General features: G+C 35.1%; 1 protein-coding gene across 2 annotated transcripts in view; it reads left to right on the top strand.

Moving 5' to 3' along the window:
• Positions 1–2,685: 2,685 nt before the first annotated feature.
• The window catches only part of LOC135653050 (villin-2-like), a 31,806-nt gene continuing 9,526 nt past the window's right edge, over positions 2,686–24,965 (top strand). Inside the window, exons 1-14 of one of the 2 annotated variants that reach the window (XM_065174485.1) lie at positions 2,686–2,945; positions 9,041–9,110; positions 9,253–9,352; positions 12,181–12,246; positions 12,324–12,560; positions 12,644–12,821; positions 12,919–13,051; positions 15,500–15,659; positions 15,725–15,887; positions 15,972–16,072; positions 16,167–16,325; positions 18,212–18,280; positions 18,355–18,423; positions 18,574–18,711. In XM_065174485.1, the coding sequence (XP_065030557.1) occupies positions 9,055–9,110; positions 9,253–9,352; positions 12,181–12,246; positions 12,324–12,560; positions 12,644–12,821; positions 12,919–13,051; positions 15,500–15,659; positions 15,725–15,887; positions 15,972–16,072; positions 16,167–16,325; positions 18,212–18,280; positions 18,355–18,423; positions 18,574–18,711 (1,629 nt within the window). In that variant the 5' untranslated portion in view covers positions 2,686–2,945; positions 9,041–9,054. Of the gene's footprint in view, positions 2,946–3,970; positions 4,171–9,040; positions 9,111–9,252; positions 9,353–12,180; positions 12,247–12,323; positions 12,561–12,643; positions 12,822–12,918; positions 13,052–15,499; positions 15,660–15,724; positions 15,888–15,971; positions 16,073–16,166; positions 16,326–18,211; positions 18,281–18,354; positions 18,424–18,573; positions 18,712–24,965 lie in introns of those variants that run through there. The other variant, XM_065174486.1, reaches the window with a different exon arrangement.

Genomic DNA, 24,965 nt, shown 5'->3' with positions numbered 1-24,965 from the left:
GTACTGGATCTCCATCCAACTATCCAAGTCTCCTAGATTAGTGGATCTATATCCAATAATATCTCATTGGATCTCATCCATATGATCTAATAATTCAGGGGCTTATTGGATACAAATAAGATAGAGGCTCCGACGGATATCTCATATTCGAACCTCTACTCGTCGCAATGCCTACCATATGGTGTGACACTCTAGGCCCAATATCGAGCTAGCCGTGAGTCATACCTGTCAGAACTCCTTCTAGCTAAGTGAATTATTATCTTCATAATAATTCACTCGACTCATCGACTACGGACGTACTAGGTTGCTACGTCGCAATCTCCAGATTATATAGGGAAATCCAATCCATTGGATTTGTCTATCCTTAGTTACCGTATATCTATAGTCTCTCATTCATCTAATATCACAAAGATCATATACTGGGTATGGTACTGTCAGGCCCATACAATTTCTACTCGAGTCTCGCTCTAATCGGATTCTCCCGAAGAACTCTTTCTCTCTTTATCTGAATGACCCTAGATAGGGATTTGTCTGAGCAATAACACATTAGATATTCTTCTTATGACACAAAGAGTGAATGATCCTCTATCGATACTCAATAGTCCTCGTAAGGTTGGTTGCCACTCCCGATGACCAGTTGTGCTATATCTGGTACTACCAAACCTATAAGTTCAGTATCAAAGAGTGAAGTACTCATACAAGACATCCTTAGTGTCTCAAGTTTAAGAATCAAATACACCACTCGGATGATAGAATCGTTGTTTGACAATAAGACATCATCAATCATCTAATATTTCGTGAGTGGATCAATCAGTGAATTCATTCTCTAACGAGCACTTGCACTATATCCCTAGTGTCCCCACACGAGCAGCTATGAGATCAACTGTCTCCATCATATGGACGAGTATACAATACATTAGTCTGTTCGGTTATCTCGATGTCCCTCTTGAGTAACCTATGACCATGACTATTTAGGGTCTGTGTTTAAAGGTGAATCAATCTCATTATCATGATCTCATCACGATCTGATTTTAATTGCACTGATTGATATATATATATATATATAATATAAAATGATAAAATATCAAATAATATAATAAGTAAAAAGATTGTCATACATGTCATCACTCATACGATAGACTTGCATGGTACTTACGACTAGTATAAACATACTCCGTCTTAGATCTTATTTGATGTTAATCAAACTATTTGGGAGTTATTTGAGCAATTCAATTCATTTACTGTCGCACATATATTCCTACGAGGGAATTGAGTTGCGGATTGACGGCACAAGCTAACTTTTCGTGGCATGAAACTTTCCCACACTATTACGCAAAGATTATTCTATTCGTTCCTTCTTAAAGTCATATTTAGTGTTAATTTCTTAATAAACACAAGTTATTTATAAGGAATTCATCAAACTATATACACATATATATCAATCTAATTCACAATTAATTTTTAACATGATATAAACGCGGCATGATAATGTTCCACCAAAATGCACCTCCATGTTTCAAAGAGCCAAAAATTTGCTTTGCTAAGTAGCCGATTGATTTAGACATTATAGATCATCGATCATGTGAAAACATTAGCACGAGTAAGTAGCAAGCACATCAATATGTCGACTTTAATCAATCATCCACTTTCATTATATCTCTATGATTTTTCTTTTGATATTAATTAGTTGATTCGATTAGAGACTTTCTAAAATAAAATTTAAAAGAGTCTTGGGCTTGTTTGATCCACCACAAGAATAAGCATGTTTTATGCTATCTATATCTATCATGAATTCTCTGAAAGAGTAGGAATCATTTAAAATGGACAATCACCGAACCTAAAGGTTCATAATCTCCCCCAAACCCCTTCTTTATTGAGAATCAGATAGTTTTACTTCATTACGACCACTCATATTCCTTCTCATCTCATCTTGAAATATTAGATTCTGTCTGATGAACTCATATGGGATCGAGATAGCCACCGAGAACAACACACATCAAGCTTGCAACCCTTTAATGCATAATATTGAACAATACTAAACGGATTACAGAAAACCAAATCATTGAGCCTTGTTGTCAAGTGGGATGTGCTCCAATCAATTCTCATTCTCAATCAAACAAGACTACTCATTCTCAATCAGAATGTTTAGGGGATTCTTATAAAAGAACACAATTCTAAAAATTATGATTTGATTTGTTTATAAATATCTTTGATAAGGGAGAATATGAGGAATACTTTAAATACTCTTAACTTTGTTATTATTATTATTTAAGATTTTGAAAGAGGATGGGAAAAAATATAAAGTCTTCGATATTTAGTGAGAATATATTTAAGTATGGATAATTCAAGAGGATTGTAATTGATTATATATTTTAGTCAAAATAATTAAGTATTAAAATTAATTTAATGGAGGTGAAGAATTTAATTTTTAGATAAAAATTATCAAATAAAATCTTAGTTTAAGTTTTTTAGTATATTTTTTTTATTAATCACAAACAAATATTAATCGGATGATGTGATCACGGAAGACATACCAATCAGATCACCATCGATTTCCAGGCGGCCCGAGTGCCGTCGCATGCATTTGATAGGTCCAGCATCACACCTCCGTGCACGTGGCGTGTCCCGCATTCCCATCCCCAACCCCACTTTCCAAGGCGGAACCCACAGCGCAAGACTTGTCGCCGTTTCGATCGGCGATGGCCCGGCTCCAAGCTGGTAGGATCACCACGTCTGCCGACCACGCCTTCCCCATCGCCAAAGTAGGGTTTCCTAGGGCGGTGGTCGGCTGTTTGATTCCCCCCCTCCCCTCGTTGGCGTGGGCTTCCGCAGCAAAAGTTTCCCGCAGCCAGCTCAGGAAAAAATTGTAGTACGCCCCCCTTTTCTTAGTCCACTCGTAGGCAAGCGGCATCTTCAGCAGCAGCACGAGGCATCAAAGTCCAAAGGTGCCTTTCGCGCTCTCTCTCCTCCTCCCACCTTCCTTCAATCAATACTTGTTCGCCAGATATGGCCCCCTCTTCTGCTGCTACTCCTCCATTATTTTAAGCCTCGATAACTGATACCAATTTCCCACGTAACACCGATTCAATCTGATTCAGTAGGTTTTTACCTTTGTTTTAATTGTGGAGAAATCATAATTTCATGTATGCCGTCTATCAAAAACAAAAATAAATCTCTCGTATTTTAGGATCAAATTTTACATAATATATTGTAATGGGCGAAAAAAGGGATAAATTCATGTGTTTTTTCTTCTTTCAAAAGACACCTTTTTTATACTGCCCAAAGGCAGTTAGAGAATTTCTGGTTAATCCAATCTCCTCACGTATAAGATTTACACTATCAATTATATTATTTTTAAAATAGATTTATAGTATTTTTAATATTTTAACCTATTAAAAAAATATAATTGAGACAAATTAACTCAAAACTCAATAAAAATATGTTCTTATGTAAAAATATGATTTCATATAAATGGTTTAGGAATATTAAGTGAGTTGTAATATCTTTGGATAGTTTTATAATATTTTTAAAAACATTGTCAATTTATTTTAAAAATTAATTATAGCAGAGAAATTGGATCGATTCACCCTATAAGACTTGTTGTAAGGATATTCTTAGAAATATGATGAAAGGAATATAAGTTAAAAAAATAAAAAAGGAACCTTAATCCTGAGAATTTTTCAAAAAAATAATTTTTCGGAAAAAACGGATAGAAATAATGAAATAGCATGGAATTTGTTAATGACCTTAATCGCATCATAAGGGGACATGGGCCCAAAGTGATCCCAGACCAGAGCAGCCCAGGTAAGTATCACCACCTTCTTCGACGAGAGATCTCACCGCCCATCATCCAACGGCGATAAATCGAGCTGGTCGCGCTGGTCTAACAGACCCCTCCTGCCGTCCGTCTTTCCATATCATTCATTTCCTTTTATAGCGGTCACAGCTATATATATTGAGAGAGAGAGAGAGAGAGAGAGAGAGGGGAGAGAGGGAGAGGGAGAGGCAGTCAATAGCAGCCTTTAATATTCTGTCCCTCTTTTTCCTTCTCTTTCGTCGCTCGCACGCATTTCTCAAACGCCGGATCTTCTTCCTCCTGATTCTCCGACGGTCTTTATCGTGTGTGTCGGAGTTTGTTCAGGTGCTCGATCGTCATTTTCTCACTAGCAGGTACTTTCTCGCTTCCTGTCATCACTGTAGGTGGACGCGAGTTATGTGATTGGAACTGCCTGTTGATTCGTATGTTTCATCCTTGATCCTTGATCTGGATCGGTTGTTTGTTGAGTCGGGGAACCCGATTTTTTTCTCGTTTCTTTTGTTTTTTGATCGATTGCCTTTCTATCGTGTCTTGCTTGTTTGAGTTCGAATTTGTGTTTTCTTTTCTGGAATTATATGCATCGGGTTGTTGGATCGGTGGGGCACGGGAATGGCTTATGCGAGAAACTTTGGTTGGTCCTTGTGAAGTTTATAAAACCTGCTGATGTGCACACTCGAGTATTACCGATTCAGCTGCCGGAGTTCTGGAACATGATCCACGAGTGAAGGGTCAAGGATTCGTTCTTGTTCTGGTTGTCGTACGTTTATGACTAGTTTGATTCGATCTTAAGACAATTGTCATTGTTGATGGCGATTGCGGAATGTGTGAAACAAGATTCGCAAACAAGGACAAAAAGATTCAACGATGTCTTTTTCCTATGCATTTTAGTTTGTCGATCTGATTCTCTGGACGTTTCTTGTCATCTTGCCGATAGCTGATGATTTGATTTTCTGCACATTCATTTTCGTTTTGCTGATATCTTAAAAGATTCTTAAACATGATTCACAGACAAAAACTAAAAGATGCGATGCTTTTCTTTTTTTTCTTGTTTTATACTTGTGCTCAGTTTAATTTGGACTTCATGACACAGTTCTACGGTAACTTTTTTAATTGACTGTTCAGTGTTGTAAAAGGTGTAGGAATGCAAAATTATACTTTCAATCTCTAATGCTAGTGCATACCTTTGATGCTGATGATACATTTTTGTACTTCTAAATTAAACAAGTATACGTTCTGGCACTTTTGCTTCTGGCTATGTAAATGATGATAAGTCATTTAGAATTCTACTAAAATATAGGCACATGTTGAATAAATAAATTGGTGCTATATTAAACTAAGCCAAGATAACTTTTGACTTCGTAAACTGCATTCTAACTGATGTTTGATGTGTTCTAAATAACTTTCTTCAGGAATGAAAGTAGATGCGAGTTATTCTTTTACTATTTTTGAGGGTGTCAGATGTCTATTGTGACTTGCCTTGTCATTGGTGTCTCTGTGATGGGTATGTCGTTGACGAGCAGAACTAGGGGTAAAGTTATAGAGGAAGAGTAATCAATCAAAAGAGGACAGAGAAAGAGGAAGAGGATGGGTGAAAAGGCCTGATAAATGACACCCAACATGCTGGTGATGGATTGCCATGGCAATAAAAATTAGTAAGGAGGAGAGAGAGAATGAAGGGAGGGAGAGGGAGAGGGATGCATCCTGAGATATATAACAATAGTTTAATATACCACCGCCATGGCCTGCCTGCTCAAGCATAGTAAAAAGAGGATGGAGTGAGGAAGGAAGAAGAAAAAAGAAAGAGAGTGAGAGAGAATGAGAGGGAGAGGAGAGGAAGGTGGAGTACTCCTATGTTTGACTGCAACAAGAGATGTTGGTTTCCTAACAGGGATTGAGAACAATTTTATGTGCCTAATAAGATTTTCCAACTTTTAGTTTTCTGGAATAACTTCTGCTTTATCTCTGAAAACTGAAACAAAAAACTTTGGAAGTCAAATAAATGTTATTTTTCTTGTTCTTAAGATGGGAAAATAGTTTTTAAGAAGTTGGCCAAACAAGGATAACATAACTGAACATCTGATCGAAATGATTTGTAAGGGTTAATCTCCATATAACATTGGTACAGTTAGTCATTGTTTACTGATTTCCACATGGGTTTAAGATCTCGATGAAGCATTAGTTTTCTACTTGTAGGATCTTAATCTACTAACAATTTACTAGTTGTCTTATAAGCACTACATCCAATGGTTGCTTTATTCATAGCCCCACACTATTATTCAACCATTTAGTTTTCTGCAGGCAATTGAATTCAATAGTAAGTTCCAACAGAAGGATCTTATGGGCAGAATATGCAGATTGTTGATGCTTGGCTAGAAATTTATTCACTCTGCTTGTTTGATCACCTTTCTCTAGACTTGTTGAAATTTTCTATCAAGTACCTCAAGTGTATCATAAGGTTATTATAAAATTTCTAAATTGAAATAATTCTTTTGTCTACCTTCAAAAAACATCAGCGGATTTGTCCTCCTGAATTTTCAAATTGTTATTATACCCTCCAAAACCTGAACTCCTTGCAAGAGTATCCTTGCTGTTAAAATAAGGACTCATAGTGATGGAATGCTTTATTGCCTCTTCAAATGACTTGTCAAATACCTAGATTATCCTTTACACTACTGCACATCCAGATATGCCCAACAATTAATATTTTAAAAGCATTAATTATTGATAGATTTGACTAAATACAGTGTTTCGTTTCAAGATTATTAATTTTATTGTATGTATCAGACAGTAGAAATCAGTAGGCTCGCCAGTATACTAGTACCATATCCATTAAGCTATTGTAACTTGTATATGGCAAGATTTAAATCCTTGACTAAATATTTGAAAGGTACTTATTATAAAATGATATAGAATGAAAGACATGTCGAAAAGGGCACTAGAAATTCCACTAATCATGCAAACCACTTTTGTCGAGGTAAATGCTCATAATAGTCATAACTTAAAGAAATCAGTTTTTATAATTTTCTTTCTACACAGATGATACAAGTGCGGTACTTGATTGGTTTGGGTAGATCAACTTCCATCTGAACTTGGGCATATTAACCATGCTATTCGCCATCTTTGTAGTCAACCACCTCTAAAGAAAACTTTACCTTTCACTATTATATACCATACTTTGTTGTAGTCAGTGACACTCTCTTCCTTGAGGTGGTAAAGGAAGACCTATCTCCATGGCATAAGACTGTAAGACCATGGAATATTCCTGGTCAATGTGTAAGCATGTAATGTATGCCATCTTCAAAGTAACTTGGAATGGAAAAAATCCAACACCTATACACAAATACCAAAAGATGTGTGGGTTCCATCTGAGTCTTTTATGGTGATGTTTAAACATGGAGGAGTACCAAAAACATATAATTCATTCCATTTTCTAATTATCTGTGATATTGTCAAAATAGCTAAAGATCAATGACGACACATCAGTTTGAAGTTAGTCACTTTCTCCCCGTAGCTTTAAGGCATGACATGTTGAAGAGTCCTGTTGAGAGTTTCAACTGAGAATCAAGATGCTTAAGAGGAAGCACTTCCACTAGGGAGGTAACATGGATCTGGAGGCTTTGCCAGGATTGGCTGGGGGATAAAACTGTTGTCACTGTTCCATTGCATTGGCAAAACAATGTTAATGTTACACTGGGAGTGAGAGAGAAACGGACTATGGACATTTGAGGTAGACCAGTAAGAGAATAACTGTTATTCAGTTTAAATTTTTAGAATTATTCTATTATTGCCCAATCCTACAGAAAGAGATTAATATAATTTGAAAAAAACATGCTTCATCAATCCTGGACTTCATAGCTATACTTGTGATCCCTTGGGACTTCTAACATCAGAGCATCTAATTTTGTACTAAAAAGAATTTTAAGCCACTCGTGATTTCATTCTCAAATTTTTTCTACTCAAGGTTCAAAAGACTTTTAAGGATCAACCCTAAATTAAGTGTAAAGAAAAAGTTATGATAAAATAATCAATATTTGTTAACATCACTTTCAGACAGATTCGTGAGTCGTGACTCATGAGTACCTAATCCTTAAACATCTTTAATAAAGAATCTCCTTTATTGCTGCTGTTGACTCTAGTTCTTCTAATTATTTGATATTCATAGTAGTCATAGTTATATTCACTATAATCTTAATCAACTAGTGGAATATACATACTGGTTCAGTTTTGGCATATAGCCTCAATGCAGTCTGTGGTATATACATACTGGTGGAATATATACTAGTTGAATATACATAGTTGGTAAGGTACAATAGATATGGGGTGGTGGCATCAGTGAGAAATAAAAAAGGGAAAAAAACCGAAGTGCTGTCCAACAAAAGAGGAAAAAGCAACACTTTGAGATTCCCCTAGTTGTTAGCTGTCCTCATCTTTGGCATATAACCTAGCCTCAGATGCCAGCAGATCTGTTGCTATCAGATAGGTGCACAACCGCACTTAAAACTTGAATGGTTTCAACTTAAAGAATCCCCAACTCAATAGAGAAAAGCTGATCAGGGAATTTTGTTAACAAAGTCAATATGGTTTGTTCTGGTTTTGATCTTAGATATGCCATTTCATTCCAATTTAAGAGTTGACTGGGACCAATTTATATTCCTTGTTTCAGGTATTTGTTCCCTTGTTTCTTTTGAGCTGAGACTTAAATCTATTCTCATATGTATTTTTCTTTACCTAGGAAGTTTTCTATTGTAAGTTCTTAAATAAACTTTTGTTTTTGCTCACAAAAGTTACGCTAGGCTAGCTAATGTGATTACCATGAGGATTAAGAATTGTCAATTGTGTGATTCATATTTGCATTTTCCTTTTTGATGGTACTACCTAGCTAATTGAGAGCCATTAATTTGTTGTTCTCTGCTTCACATCCTATTTGGTGAGTTTTGGTATTGACATATATTCTTGACATTTTTGTGGTTCATGGCTTCATGCAATGTTTTTGAATAATTTTTGGTAACTGTTGCATGTAGCATGAATATGATTTCTTTGTCCAGACTATAGATTACAAGCATTATAATTAGTTATCTTTTGATGACAGTTAATCTTGTTACGATTGCTGATGATGCTAATTTCATCTACAAAAGATGTTTCATTAAGCTGTGAAGTCAAAATGTCCTTTATTTTATTTTTGTAACTTTATCTGCAACTTCTCTTATGTCTATTTAAAACCAGGAGATTTGTGCACTATGTCTAGTTCTACAAAATCTCTTGATCCTGCATTCCAAGGAGCTGGTCAGAAAGTGTATCCTTTGTGATTATGATGTGCAACATATCACTACAATGCTTCGTTTATTAAGTTTGATTTAAATACAAAATTTTCATAGTTCTTTTGCATATACTTTTCTTTTTGTCTGGTTTGCTGTCATATTCTTAACATCACATAGAGGGACAGAGATATGGCGGATTGAGAACTTCCAGCCTGTACCTCTACCAAAATCCGATTATGGCAAGTTCTACTCAGGAGATTCATATATAATTTTGCAGGTGCTTCCTTTCTGTCTTACTTTCTAATTTCTATGTTCTTCTACGAATATTTATGTTTTCCACAGTCATATATGTAGCCAAGCAATGTCTCAAATCTTGATAATCTACCAGTGTCAGTCCTTGGATAGATTGGTTTGGTACTGGACCACTGGTAGATTTGCACATACAATATGTTAGTACCACCATGCCAAATGTTATGGATTCAACCAAAGAAGAGGGGAGGAGGAGGATGAGAAAGGAAGGAATATGATATGGAGGGGAGGAGCCAGAGACAAGAAGGCTGTGGAGGAGATGATGTGTATTGGTAGGAGGAGGTGGCAATGACAATGTGGTGGGGAGGAGGAGGCGACAACATGGTTAGGGGCGGGTGGCAATCTCTTCCAAATTAACCTCCTATCCTGCTAGTGTGAGCTTGCACAAGGATATATTCTCTTAAAAAGCATTAAGAAACAAAGAACAAAGAGATGGTTGGCCTTGAAAAAGACAACCATAATGAAATAGGAACTTACTATAATTACCATTTTTCACACTTTTCTCAAATTTCCATGAAATAAGGATCATTTTCTAAAATTCTCTTAGATTTTAAACATGTAATGAGGAATACTTTCAGCTTAAAACATTGGCAACAATATTATGAACACTAGACTTATACTTGATGGTCAAAATATAGGCTTGTAGAAACTCAACCCATGTAGAATATCGTATCACAGTTTTTGTTGGTTATTGTAGGCATTTTAAAGCTTCTTGATCAAAATAAAGCAGAAATGACTTTGTAGGTAGATACTGATGATTCAAAGCTCGATAGATTGCATATAATTCCTCGGCATAAGTAGAATAATTCTTCTGTTATTAATTCAACTTTTTACTAAAGAAGATAATTGGTTTACCTTCTTGATCGAAAACAACACCAATTACTATATTAGAAACTTCACATTCAACTTTAAAAACTTTTTTAGAATTTGGAAGTGATATAGAATTGGAGCTTCAATTATCTTACTTTTGAGATACTCAAAACTCTTTTGAACCTCATTTGTTTATTTGAAATTGTGTCCTTTCAATCATTCAGTGATTCAGCCACAATAAAGTTGAACCTTTATATGAATCAACGATAAAAGAGGCAGGACCTCGATAGCTCTGGTTGTCATACAATCTCTTTGCTGTAGGAGTCATCTTTATTCCATAATTAAATGCAATACAGCTTGAGAAAAATGATGCTTTTAGTGACAAATTTGTATTTCTTCATGTTAGCATCAAGGATTTTAATTTCGTATTGTACCAACGTATCGAGTCTTGCTCGGTGCGGTATGTATCGATGTACCGAGCGGTACACCTAAAATAGGCATAAAACCCTCCAAAAATACCTGAAAAATAAAAGAAAAAGTTAGGATAGAGTTTTTAAGTTAGAAATAAATATACATTTAGTATAGTTTTAGCAAAACTAATGTAAATTAGATAAGAATAGTGCCATATATCTTTTTCGGGCTTTGAGGAGTAGCCTTGTGCAAGGTTCACAATTTCGGTCCATTTCGGATTGTCAAATTGCTGTTTTGTTGAGTTTAGGAGAGTGAAAATGTGATACTAGGAGAGAGATTGTGAGTAAAAATGAGTTTGAGAGAGTTTAAGAGAGAATGAAAGTGAAATAGATGGAAAGAGGGAGGAGGAAAGGGTTTAAAAACCCTTTAAGATGTCTCCAATGGTCAAATTGACCATTTAAAAATCGATATAAATCGGTAATGGTTGGTTTCGGCCGTTACCGCCCGTTACAGCCCCGTATCACCTGATATAGGGTCAAAAATCTGATACCACCCATACTGGGTGGTACGGTACGAAATTAAAAACCTTGGTTAGCATATAACATTAGTTCTCACAAAGAAAACATTAAAAACTTTATGAAGGTGCTGCAATTATTGCTGTAAACAAGATTGATTTTCTGTGATATTTACAGGTTGGTATATAGCTTGGTAGCTTGGTATCTTACTTAGTCCAATTGGTTGTCAATAACAATATTGGACTTATATTCAAATTTTGAACCACCAATTTATTTTGATAGCATTATTATTGTTGATCTTCTTTCCTCCAGTTATATTTCTTTTTTTTTTTCTCTTTCATTTCCCGTCCTCTTTAGTTCTCTCTAAGAGATTATATTCTTCCCTCGAATAAAGCCAGGTTCCATTCTGACGTAGACCATCCTATCAGTATCTATTTGAAAATGAAACAGAATTTTATTGTTTTCTATAATTCGTTGTCTCCTTTTATGTTTTAAAAATTTTCTGGCATATCGATCCTTGATACATTCCAGATGTTTCTATAACAAATCTGACCTGTGGGTTTCAGAAACATGATCCTAGATGTTGAATATATGACCACTGATATATTTCTTGGTTCATTGCTATATTCCACATGTTGTCAGATCAGCAGGGTACCAAACTATATGGTCTAGTACCAAAGCCATGGTTGGATAAGTATATAGTGGTCATTACATGCCAGTCCAACCAGTGTTTGGAACATTGATATGCACTGTTACACCTGATGATTGTCTAATATCTCTTAAATATTTTTCATTTTCATCACAGTCTTCCCCTGAATTGTTTAATATCAAAATGAAAAATATAACTTATGTTACTACATTATGAAATCTTATATGATTATGATTTTCATAATAGAAATGAGTTCATATATTTATCACCTAGAACTATAGTTTTTTAATCTTGCTCTATTGATGTCTGATGGTTTTTCTGAAGCTACAGTATCTGAGTTTGTGGCTCAGCATACTTTTAACTGCTGATTTTTTTTCTTCTGCTTCTTCTTGATACTCCTAAGAATTGCAGACAACTTCTGGCAAAGGTGGTTATGGATATGACACCCACTTTTGGATTGGAAAAGATTCAAGCCAAGTATGCTACTTTGACCTGCTGATATTAAAAAGGAATTGGTTGTTTGCTTATTTAGTATGGCTTATGAATAATTCCAGGATGAAGCTGGAACTGCAGCAATCAAAACAGTTGAACTTGATGCAGTCCTTGGAGGGCGTGCTGTTCAACACAGGGAACTTCAAGGGTTCGAATCAGACAAGTTTTTATCGTATTTTAAACCATGCATTATTCCTCTTGAAGGAGGTTTTACCTCAGGATTCAAAAAGCCTGAAGAACAAAAGTTTGAAACGCGACTATATATTTGTAGAGGAAAACGTGTTGCCAAAATTAAGCAGGTGATGAAATTTTGTGTCAGAGTTTTATTTGTTGTTCAAGTTGAAGGCTTGAGCGAATTGTGACCTCAAATTTTGTTTTGTAGGTTCCTTTTGCTCGCTCATCTTTGAATCATGATGATGTGTTTATACTGGATACTGAGAAGAAAATATATCAATTTAATGGTGCTAATTCCAATGTTCAAGAAAGAGCTAAGGCCCTGGAAGTAATTCAACATTTGAAAGACAAGTATCATGACGGAACATGTGATGTTGCAATTATTGGTGAGACTAATGATTTCTGTTTTATTTCATCCTTTATGATATTGTGTGTCAATAATGATGTGTCCTCTAATTTACTATTGTGCATGAAACAAGGCAGATGATGGAAAGCTACAAGCAGAGTCAGACTCTGGTGAATTCTGGGTGCTCTTTGGTGGCTTTGCACCCATTGGCAAAAAGGTTTTCACTGAAGATGACCTTGTTCTGGAAACTGCTCCTGTGAAAATTTATAGGTGATTGAACATACTTTTAGTAGGATTGATCTACTTGAAACTTTCTAGTATTGTTTTTTTATGAATATAATAATGAATATATCTACTTGATAAAAAAAATTTCTATGAATTTCATGCCTTTGTTTCCAGTTGCACTACATAATTTATTTAATTTTCTGATGACAACAGTTCCATGTCCATATTACTTCACCTATTACTTTGTCACATTCTTCATATGCATGACTTTAATCACAAGCTAACTAGCTTGTTCTTCCTTGTATACGACAGTGAAACATGAAAATACAAGGGTGTCTAAATTGTTGTATAACTTTTGGGTTAAGATTTTGTATTTTACAGAGTATATAAAATCTACTTGTCATTCATGTAAATCTGAAATCAACATTTTTCACCTTCAAGCTATAGTACATATGACTGAAGAATAGATGGGTAGACGCTTAAGTGCATCTAGTCTAACTTGGAGTACCAATTGGATCGGTTTATACATGTTCTAGGCCAGGTTTTAATGGAATTAGGCTACTATTGTAATGTCCATTCTAAACAAGTAGCTCAATCACTAAGGTGGGCCACTGATATAACGTGTGAGTCCACATTATCATATATCCGTAAAATCTCGTTGTGAATTGATTGGGAATATCTTAATCTACCAACCTCAGTCCTTGATGTCTTTGCAAATAACTCTGATGATGTGGATTGGAAGGCCCATAAACCCATTATATTTCACCACCATCCTTGTTTGTCACTTTGTCCCACTCGGTCTTCTGACAACCCAAACTAAAAATTGAACATCATCAACCACATTCTCCTCCCTTCGACTCATTCACTCTCATTCTCCACTATTCTCTCTCAGTTTCACGTAGACACACTTCCCAAGTTTCCAATCTCTCTCAAATCTTTGCAAATCAAAGATCAAACTCATAAGGAGGGGTGTGTATTTTCAATTTAAGATAAATTAAAAACTAACATTAGCTCCTATTATTACTTTTTCTTCATTAAAGCTTTGTTCTTAGGAGTTAGGATTGTTCTAAAGATCATAGTCTTCTCACCTCATTTAGTCAAATATACAATAAAGCTTTGTACTTAGGATAGTTCTTCTTGAATCTTGAGATCATGGTTTTTTTCACGTCATGTAAAGTCAATTCTAAGCAAACTAGCTTGGATTTGACCAAGGTCCCTTGGTTTTTATCCAAGATCCTTGTGGATCCATCTATCTAGGCTAGACCTACGAGGATCAAATTTATCTTTTAGTGATTGTTACTCCTATTGGGCTAAATTTTATTTTAAATTTTCCAGCATATTTGGTCTGCCCAAGCATCAATAACAGCACTGGACCAAAACTTTAAACCTAGATCTCTATTAATAAAAAATTGATTGTATCTATGCCTTTGCTCATTCTAATCAAATATGTATTTCAATCATCAAAAATTTCATTTATAAACTATAATAAATTAATAATCGTAGTAAGCTATAGAACCCCATTATGTGGTGTTGTCACCTTGTCGGCATGGTTCCGTTTTTGACATTGAGCTGTTTCAAGGACAGTGTCACTAGTCAAACTAATCCCTATATGTTGTTTCTAATGAAGTCCTATCTATCCACACACCACTGATTTTAATTAACTTACCTCACCAATCAATCAACTTATATTTCCCCTTTGTACATATACTCAAGAATCTAGATCATTTAAACAATCTAAATTAAAAATGTGCAGCACTCCTTTTATAACCACAAACTTTTAATTATCTGACCTAAGATGTGGAATGTACAATCATTGATTCATTATATTCCAGTCCTTATCCTCAACTCACTTCAAAGTTCATGTACATGTTCTTTACATTCATCTATTATAATATCTACCATGCAATTCTTTGTTTAGCAAAGGAGACCTATGGATGAGGTGAATCTACACATTTGTCCAATTAGGGTATCTTTAACTGAGGGTGAAGTGAGGAAAACACATTTAAGTTAGTACAAACACATCCAAAAAAGAACTCTGGATGCACCAATAAGAGAGGTAAAGAAAGAGCTAAAAAGCTTTGTTAGACCCGTTTAAAATTAGTTAATAATATTTTCCCTCTGTGGAACTTAATGAAACTAAAAGATCTATATAGTGGATCTAAAATAATTGAGAACTTTAAGCTTGTTGTTATTGTTGTTGTACTGTGGCTAATCTGTGGAGTTTTTTCTGTGTTGCAAATTGATATTATGTTTTAGTTCTATAGATATGCATTGGGATTATTAAATTTCATTAGTGAATTCTCCATTCTTTTAACCAACTAAAGATTGGTATTAGTATTAGTATTACAACTATGATAGACTTTTGGACATCTCTGCTTTGTGCTATACTGTGATACAATTTTCATCTGATAATTTTAAGATTTACCAGCCAAGAATTAAAAAGATATTTGGCATCAAGTTACATCATACCAATGATTCCTTTGTCATTTATAGTATAACTGGTGGCCAGTTGAAGTTGGAAGAAGACAATCCTTCTAAAGCACTTTTGGAGAACAATAAATGCTATTTACTGGATTGTGGAGCTGAAATATTTGTTTGGGTTGGTCGGGTAACTCAGGTTGATGACAGAAAAGCTGCAAGTAAAGCTGCTGAGGTAGAACATAGTTTCTTCTTTTAATTTTGCATTCTTCTTGATAATAACACTTAATGTTCTTTTAGGACTTCATCATTGATCAAAATAGACCAAAGATGACACGCATAACTCAAGTTATTCAAGGTTACGAGACACAATCATTTAAATCCAACTTTGAGTCATGGCCAGTGGGTACAGGAACAGGAACTGGAACCTCTAGTGGAGATGAGGCTAGGGGAAAAGTAGCAGGTGATAGTCAACTTCTTAAGTTTAAATGAATGAATATTTATTTGTTGGAGGCATGATATATTTTGTCTTTTGCTATGTTGGTAGCTTTGTTAAAGCAGCAGGGTGTTGATGTGAAGGGAGCACCAAAAGGCTCACTTGTAAGTGAGGAAATTCCCCCACTAATTGAAGGGAATGAAAAACTTGAGGTTTGTTTAATAGTTCTATTATCTTGTAGTAAGTTGCAGAGCAACTTTAACATAATTGTCTCTTGGAGTTTAAGTTTGGGAAACATGCTGTCAGGTTTGGCTCATCAATGGCAGCGCAAAGACCCCAATTCCTAAGGAAGAGATTGGTAAGTTCTACAGTGGAGATTGTTACATTGTGCTTTGTACTTATCGTGCTGGTGAGAAGAAAGAAGAATACTACTTATGCTGCTGGATCGGGAAAGACAGTATTCAGGTAAAAGGTTCAGCCCAAAAATTTGAATATGAGCAGGATTATAATATTGGAATTCATAATTTCTTATTTCTTTGGTCCTAGTAGATTGCCTATATTCATGCAATGCACCTAGAAAATTTACTTGAAGAGTGATTTTGCATCTTCAATCATCCGCCTATACATGTATCTAATTTTTGTGAATTACCATTCTTCCTATTGTCTTAAATCTAAACCTAATGTTAGCAGTTTCTCTCTCCATGATATTCCATGGGCCAAATCGAACATTAGTTGGTCTTTTACCTGAACTTTTCCTTCAAAAGTTCCAGAATAAAATTCAACATGATTAATGTGCTAGTCTGTTAGTTTCCATCCACTATTTTATTTGAAAAGGTTTTAGATACCGAATATATCGCCAGTACAGCCTGATGTTTATTGATTCGACAAGAGACTGGCACATGGATCAGCCCAATTCAACACAAGTAAAGTTTTTATCTTTTAAAATTAGTGGCTGGAAGTCTGGAAACAACAGTTGACAACTTTAAATGGTTATTCCCCTTATCTCTCTCTCTCTCTCTCTCTCTCTCTGTTCCCTCTGCCTCGAGTGCATCCTCATCCTATTACGGCCATCGCCTCCTCATGTCACTACTACTGCCCCCTTTGGTACACATTGTCATCTCCTCATATTCATCAGCTTCATCTTCGCCTCCTTTTCCTGCTGCCCTCCTCCTCCCCACCTCTTTTCTTTCTCTTTGGTCCATAGACTCCATACAGCACCGGACCAATATTATTCTTTGGTATCACAGTTCTGTTTGGTCCATTAAGGGAAGGCTCTTTTCACTTTGGTCATCTCATTCCAATTAGATAGTAGTCTAATCATAGCTATTTTATAATGTCTTAAACTCTCAATCACACTAGCATAGTATGAGCTTGCAGATCATTATCGTCCATCACCTTGGTAGATAATTGGTTGCTACCACCCCTCTTCCTAAAAATGCGAGTCCATTACATAAGCCAATATTACAAATGTATCCAATTGATAGCTAATTTAAGAATTTGATCTTTGGCATTTCCACATGCTTGTCGACAACTAGCATCTACATGACATCATGTTTGTGCCTTAGCGCCACTATTCATGCATCCATTTAAACCACCAGAAGTTGCTTCTTTCTGTAAAATCTTTACATGGTATTTTTTTGACTTCATGTTTAACTTTCAAGACTAAGACATACTGATCTTGGTTTTTATTAAAATAGCGTAAAATATGATGGCATCTATTATCCAAAGCTGTTGGGGTGTCCACAATTGAAAGTCCATAATAATCAAGTTCTTCTAACTGAAAGCATTGAACTTTTTTCTTTGATATTACCTTAAGGAATTATTTTTTGATTGAAAAGTCTTTTTTCTTCTGAAACCCTTTCTAAGTATTTATTGTCATATTTAAAACTTCTGTTTAAGAGAATTGCTTGGAAGTTTGAACTTCTGGATCAATATCCTACTTTTTAGTATATGATGTTACAACTCGTGTTGGGCACCTAATTTACTTCTTTTATACTTCCTGAGCTTTCTAGATCCAACTAAGCCTTTTCACTATCATGTTCTTTTGTAGCATCCTAATGATAACTTTAGAATGGGATACCTAATATTCATCATCTGACTTAATTTCCAAACCTGCCCGTGAGTTTTATGGATCTAATTGCAGGATTTAATGGGACTGCTTTTCCTTTTTTTGTCTCTTTGCCCAGGTCTGCAACACATACTGTATTTTCTTTTAGATCTTTGGGCTCGTTTTTCTCTTTATTTGATGATCTGTCTTTGTACTTTTGGTTCCATAAACTAGAGTTGATCTAGCTGACTTGATTTTATTTATCCAAAACTTGAAATGTCGACATAATATTTCTTTCTTCCAGGATGATCGTGTGATGTCTACTCGGTTGTGTAATACAATTTGGAACTCTTTGAAAGGAAGACCTGTGCAGGTACTTTGTTAACTTGCTTGTACCTCAGCATGTGAGAGAGAAGAAGCGACTTTCTGAGTTGATTGCTCATGCAGGGCTGTGTCTTTCAAGGCAAAGAGCCACCACAGTTTATTGCACTCTTTCAGCCTATGGTTGTCCTGAAGGTATTAATTCATTGTCTGTTGCTTCCCTTGTGTTACAACAAAAGTACAACAAGATTTTTTAACTAGTGAGGTATAATTTATAATATTATTGTTACATTGTTTGAATAGGTGGATTTATTTGTCTTCTTGAATTTGACTTTTCTTGCCTAGGGTGGAATCAGCTCTGGATACAAAAAGTTTCTAGCCGACAAGAACCTGAATGATGAAACTTATACCTCAGATAGCATTGCACTAATTCAAGTATCTGGTACATCAGTCCATAACAACAAAGCAGTTCAAGTTGATGCGGTACGCTTATGTGAATTCCTTTCTTTCATTTGTTTTCCAGTTAATATCTGATTTCTTACATTTATCTTTGTATATACAACATTTTTAAATTGTTATCTGCTCTTAAAACATTAACAGATACTTGCTTTTCCTAAATCTCCACATGCATAATGTGGAAAGTGAAATACCATTTTATAGATTTTATGGAAAAATGAGTGGCCAAAATAGAATCATTATAGCTCAATTTATAGATAGAATAATTTTTTGTAGCATAGAAAATCTATGTACAAGGATGTATGCTGCTGCAGAATTTTGTGTTGGATGCCTCTTAAACATGAAATAGAGGGTGAGATTAAGCAACACCATACGGTTGATTCTTTGTGATGTGGCTGTCATGGGTTCTACCACCAAAAATAGCTTATTTTCTTGCAAGGTAAGGCTGCATAGACTAATCCCTGCAAATCCTGCACTTGCCAGAGCCTTGAGATTTGACCACCACTTCTATTCTTCTTAAACATAAATTATGATAGAACTACTAACAAATATGGTAGAATTATAGGCCTGAGGTTAATGTCTAGTCCCTTGGTCTGTATTAGCCGGGAAATTGTGATTGGATACATCCCCAAAAATAGATGGAGCTGCAAAATGCAGTGACATGACTAGGCTCTTCCAATTGTGCTTCATAAGTTCATAGAGTCTGGGAAAAAAAACTCTTGAAGTACTTTCACATTGACCTTTTTAAGGGCGTTGTTTGTAAGTTATTTTGTCACTTTTGTCCAGTCCGGATATCTTGACAACTATTCTTAATAAAAAGCAAGTTGCTGTAATATTTGCATATAGAATTAAAAAAATTATTTCTCATCACTCTCGTAGTACTTTTAGATTGACCTTTGTATCCACAGATTTTTGAAGCAAATTTTCAAAGCATTTCTGCTAATGCATTTCATGCTTTCTGGGAGCTTGCCAACTTTGACTAAGAAATGAAATGCTGGATATAACTACAAAGAGTTTTAGTATAGTCTTGCAAGCTTTGACTTGAACTTTTTGTATGATATAAAACATAACCAGATTATTTCTGATACAATGGGTAGTTTCTTTTGCCATGCATTTTGTATATCATGCAGCTTTTTTCCCAAATGAACCAGTAAAAAATTGCTTTAGTTACAGGACAGTCTTTTGTCTATTAAGGTTAGTCAGAGCAAGACTTTAATGCACGTCTGATATCAATTTCAGCAAATTGTCAAACCAGTATGGTAATAAAATAACAAGCAATTTACTGATCTGTACCACCTGATAACAATGAAAGGATGATGAAAAAAAAAAAAAACAATGGTATAGCAAGGGGATACCAAGTGATATGGTTCATTACTAGTGATTTTTTGACCCAATAAATATTTTTCAGTATGTACTAGTCTAATTAGTAAATTAAATCAAAGTTTAGTTTAGTAGGTGCAACTTGTAACAATTCTAGCACAAATTGCTATACTAAATTAACCAATAGATCAACTTAGATGGTTAGCAGGTGAAAAACATTCTCAATGGTATTTGATCCAAAACAGAGTTGACCTGGAACAATTTCAAGAATAGGTTAAAAGGAAACTCTACATTTGTTGTATGGATGATGGATATCCTAATTGCCCATTTCCTTGAATGAAACACAGTCCCTTAACTCAGCAGGACTATTGTTCTTGCAGATTATTATGATACCATCTTCATAAGCTACACAGGGAAGGTTTTAGCGTGCTGCATATCCATTGAACAGTATAAAGCTATAGTTGACCAATATCAGAGTGAGGGTTTGCAAAAAGGGGACCTGCTTATGGTACACTATCGTAGTGAGATTCCTACTCGGAACTTCCAGGAAATTGAGCTGAAGTAAATTTGGGCTGTTTCGTTTCTAAGACAATCATAAGAAGTAATACTAATCTTCTTGATTTTTTGTTATTTTGATGTGCCCATGTCCTGGTTTTTAATGTTGCTGCCTTTAAGTGAGTACATACACAGCAATACCATCTTCATAGGCTACAGAGGGAAGTTTTATGCCGGTTGCATACCCACTGAGCAGTATAATGCTCCAGTTGATCAATAACAGAGAGAGAGAGAGAGAGAGAGAGAGAGATTGCATTTTGCAAAAAGGGGGACCTGCTTATGGTATACTTTAGTAGGAAGGTCCCCACTTGGAACTTCCAGGAAATTGAGCCAAAGTAAATTTGGGATGTTTTGTGTCCTTGATAACATAGGAAATAATGATAATCTTCTTGATTTTTGTTATTTTGATGTGCCCATTATCCTGGTTTTCAATGTTGCTGCCCTTAACTAGTACACACAAGTATCAATGGAGACCAACAAACTTGCTAGCACGATAGACATTCTTTGATAGTTCGTGGATTGACAAGGCAATTTTTAGGAGCTTGTGGAATGATCCTTTCTAGTGCTACCATGATGAAGTCAAGATTTTATCCAATCTGAGAAATTAATGTACTTACATTGATTTTGGTCCGCCTGCATGTGAGGGTTGCACAAATCTTATTGTAATTTCTTTATCTTTTGATATGCATTTATATTTTTTTGGTTGTACATATATGATATGTCATTTCAAGACTTTGTGGGGCATTTGATCTTTGATGAAGGCATCTACAGTCTACACTAAATTCTACTCAGCATCTTTCTTCCTTGTCTTTCCCTTTTTCCACTCTCTCTTCTTTTTTCTCATTTTTTGTGTTTATCAAGTTTGATATGCTATTTGAAATAAATCTTGTTTGATTCGTTCTCAAATCTTTGACATCATATCTTATTTGATCGGTTCTTAAATTTTTCTTGTAATGGCTGAATCACTGGATTCAAAATTATCTATTAGCCCTAAAGACCCTTCTCTTATTTGAAAAGCAACATGGCAGTGAGAAAAACAAAGAGATTTGATATTTTCAAGTAAAAGAAAAAGGTTTGATGTCTAAAAGAATGTATCACCTCCCACTAAGTGCACCATATTTTAAGGATAGTAGTAATCAAGGGAATGTATGAGATGCAATCCTTATAAATTTGAGTTATGGAGGCAATCCTTAGAAACTAAAGGTTTAAGATTAAGTAGGACTAAACTAAATGTATGAGATATAATTTTAGTAATACTAGAAATAGACAGGAGGACATAATTAAATTGGATGGATAAGAAGTTTCTTTAAGTAAAAGATTTATGTATCTTATATCAATTATTCAACAAGATGGAGAGATTGATGAAGACATTATTCACAGAGTAAAACAGGATGGTTAAAATAATGAGAGACATTCAAAATCTTTTATTATCGAATACCTTTAAGATTAAAAGAAAAATTTTATAAGACAGTTGTTAGACTAATAATACTTCATGTATGTTGGACAGTTCGAAAACAACATATATAAAATGTTTGTATTGTTGAGATGGATGTATGAAGTTATTAGGAAAAGATAGGAAAAATAATCTTTATTCACAAACAACCTATGGAGACGATAGTTAAAAGAGTTGAAATGATTAATATTAGTGGCATTGTTTTTAAAAGCTTAAGGTGCAAGGTTGCAAAATACCTGAGACGTTAGGCACTCGCTCGAACGAAGCGAGGCGCTCTAAATATTAAAATTTAGAAAATATATTTTATGATTGATAAATATGGTCATAAAAATAAAAATGATAAATCAAATTGAAATTATGTAAAGCACCAAAATTACATTATCCATCTTTTTATAACAAAAATTCTAAAATAGGTAATTTTTTTACTTCAAATTCAATGTTCCTCATAATCAACATCATCATTTTCTAACTTATTATCTTCCTTGTCCTCTTTAGTTGATTTATATTCCTTTTGTCCATCTTCGTCAAAATAGGTTTCCTCCTCTTCAATAATGGTAGGTAATGAACTTAAGGCTTTTACATTGATGGAGACCTATGCTAAATAGGTTTCTAACTAGTGCTAAACAGTTCTAACTAGTGATAAACAATTCTAAAGAGGGAATTGAGAAGAGGAGTAATCAATGATCTATGAAGGAAGGTGGGGAAGATGAGGCCGACGGAAGAAGCTGGCAACAAAGGCCGCATCGGCAAACGATGTTACGAACGAAGGTGGCAGTGGTGGACGGATGTTGTGTTAGGGTACATTAGTTGGTTCGATCGAACCAACTTGCTCGTTCAATCGAACTATGATCAAATGTTGACCTAACTTTGGCTCGGGTGCAAGGTGCTTGGGCCTCTCCTTGCCCGAGCACCTTTTTAAAACACTGGTTAGTGGTATGAGGAGAGGTAGAGAAAGACCTAAATAGACTTTAATAAAAATTATAAATAATAATTTAAGTATTCTAAACTTAACTAAATATATGATTTTTTACATGTCTCAATGGTGAATAAAGATTCATGTAATCAACCTTAAACAGTTGGGATCTATGGCTTTGCTGTTGTTGTTGTAATCTTTAAGGAAGAATTATGAGATAGAAAGAGAAAAGAAGAAGAGAGAAAGAGAGGGGGAGAAGAGAGATAAATGGTAAAAGAAATTCTTTCATTGCTTCATTGATGTGCTTAAGGTCCTATAATCTTAAAATTTAATATGGCCTACTCAACATAACTATTGCAGATTAAATACCCAAAAGAGATTCCAATATAATTTAACAGCATACCTTCCTACCCTAGCCACCTGCTCCTCTGTATGCTCTTGAACCATCCAATCTGCAAAGAATGTTTTGGACATATATCCAAAGGCTGGCCAACGCTGGTTTAGATGCTTTTAGGGCTGGTTGGTCCCACATTGCTCCATAAAAGAGAAACCCTAGCCTAACCATATGCCTGCATGTTCTTCTCCAGAGTCCGTCTAGGCTTCACTTGAGTGTATGGCTGCTTCAATATGGAAAACATTTGTTGGACTTTTCTTTCTTGTTGAACAAGTAGAGTGGCTTTTTGTCTAAGGGAAGATGATATAGACCCGGTTAATTAGTCAGACTTGTGTAAACTGCAAAGATACATATCCACAAAGACGTCAGTGCTGGTATTAGAGGCCAGTTTGGCAAGACAGGGCTGCCTCTTGGCTGCCTATGTTGATCTATGCCATGAGGGGCTGCACCTTGGAAAGAACCTTGTGCTGCCCAAGGCGCATGACCGGCAAAGTGAGGTGGCTTTCCCTCATTCAAGTTGCTATTGTCAATGGTTGCAACCCCATGAGGGATTTGCTTGTATCTTCTCTTTACAACTTATGTTCCTATTTTTGGTATTTTTGCTGTCGTCTAATAGGTTTATTTGCAGGGTCAATTTGATTCTGTTCACAATGTAAAGCCTATGTGAAAATATTAGAACTACTTGTTCTTGGTCACACTATGTTAGGTTACAAATCTAAATTACAGTTTTCTTAGATTTTAAATTGCATTCTGTGCTAATGTCAAACTGTAATTAGGTTGTCTTACATCAGATCTAATAAGGTATCCTACATGAGATATGTCACAGGAAGAAACCTTTATTTGGCTTTAACACTGCAGTTCTCCATGCAAAGTAGCCAATCTTAATTATGAATTTTTTGCTCACCCTTGGATGGCCAAGTAGTCTGCATTATTTGTTAATTGTCTTCAATAAAATACAAATATTTAATAACATAAAATAGCAACTCTTTCAATGATGTAGAGTGGCTATAAATAGATATAATCAGCTAATCAAATTGCCCTGATATCTCTAACTTAATGTGTAGTTAGCATAAGGTGTCAATGTACCAAAATGTTATATGAATGAATTTCCCTGTATGTGACTTTTCCTGGAATATAGTCGGATAAGGATATAAGTAGTGAAGACTGTAATTAGGTTACAAATCTAAATTACAGTTTTCTTAGATTTTAAATTGCATTCTGTGCTAATGTCAAACTGTAATTAGGTTGTCTTACATCAGAACTAATAAGATATGCCACAGGAAGAAACCTTTATTTGGCTTTAACACTGCAGTTCTCCATGCAAAGTAGCCAATCTTAATTATGAATTTTTTGCTCACCCTTGGATGGCCAAGTAGTCTGCATTATTTGTTAATTGTCTTCAGTAAAATACAAATATTTAATAACATAAAATAGCAACTCTTTCAATGATGTAGAGTGGCTATAAATAGATATAATCAGCTAATCAAATTGCCCTGATACCTCTAACTTAATGTGTAGTTAGCATAAGGTGTCAATGTACCGAAATGTAATATGAATGAATTTCCCCTGTATGTGACTTTTCCTGGAATATAGTCGGATAAGGATATAAGTAGTGCAGACAGCTGGCTGTTTAATCTTCACTAGAT

Source organism: Musa acuminata, chromosome BXJ3-11 (assembly GCF_036884655.1).
Source record: "Musa acuminata AAA Group cultivar baxijiao chromosome BXJ3-11, Cavendish_Baxijiao_AAA, whole genome shotgun sequence".
Classification (NCBI taxonomy): domain Eukaryota; kingdom Viridiplantae; phylum Streptophyta; class Magnoliopsida; order Zingiberales; family Musaceae; genus Musa; species Musa acuminata.
This window is presented reverse-complemented; position numbering and strand designations above follow the sequence as displayed.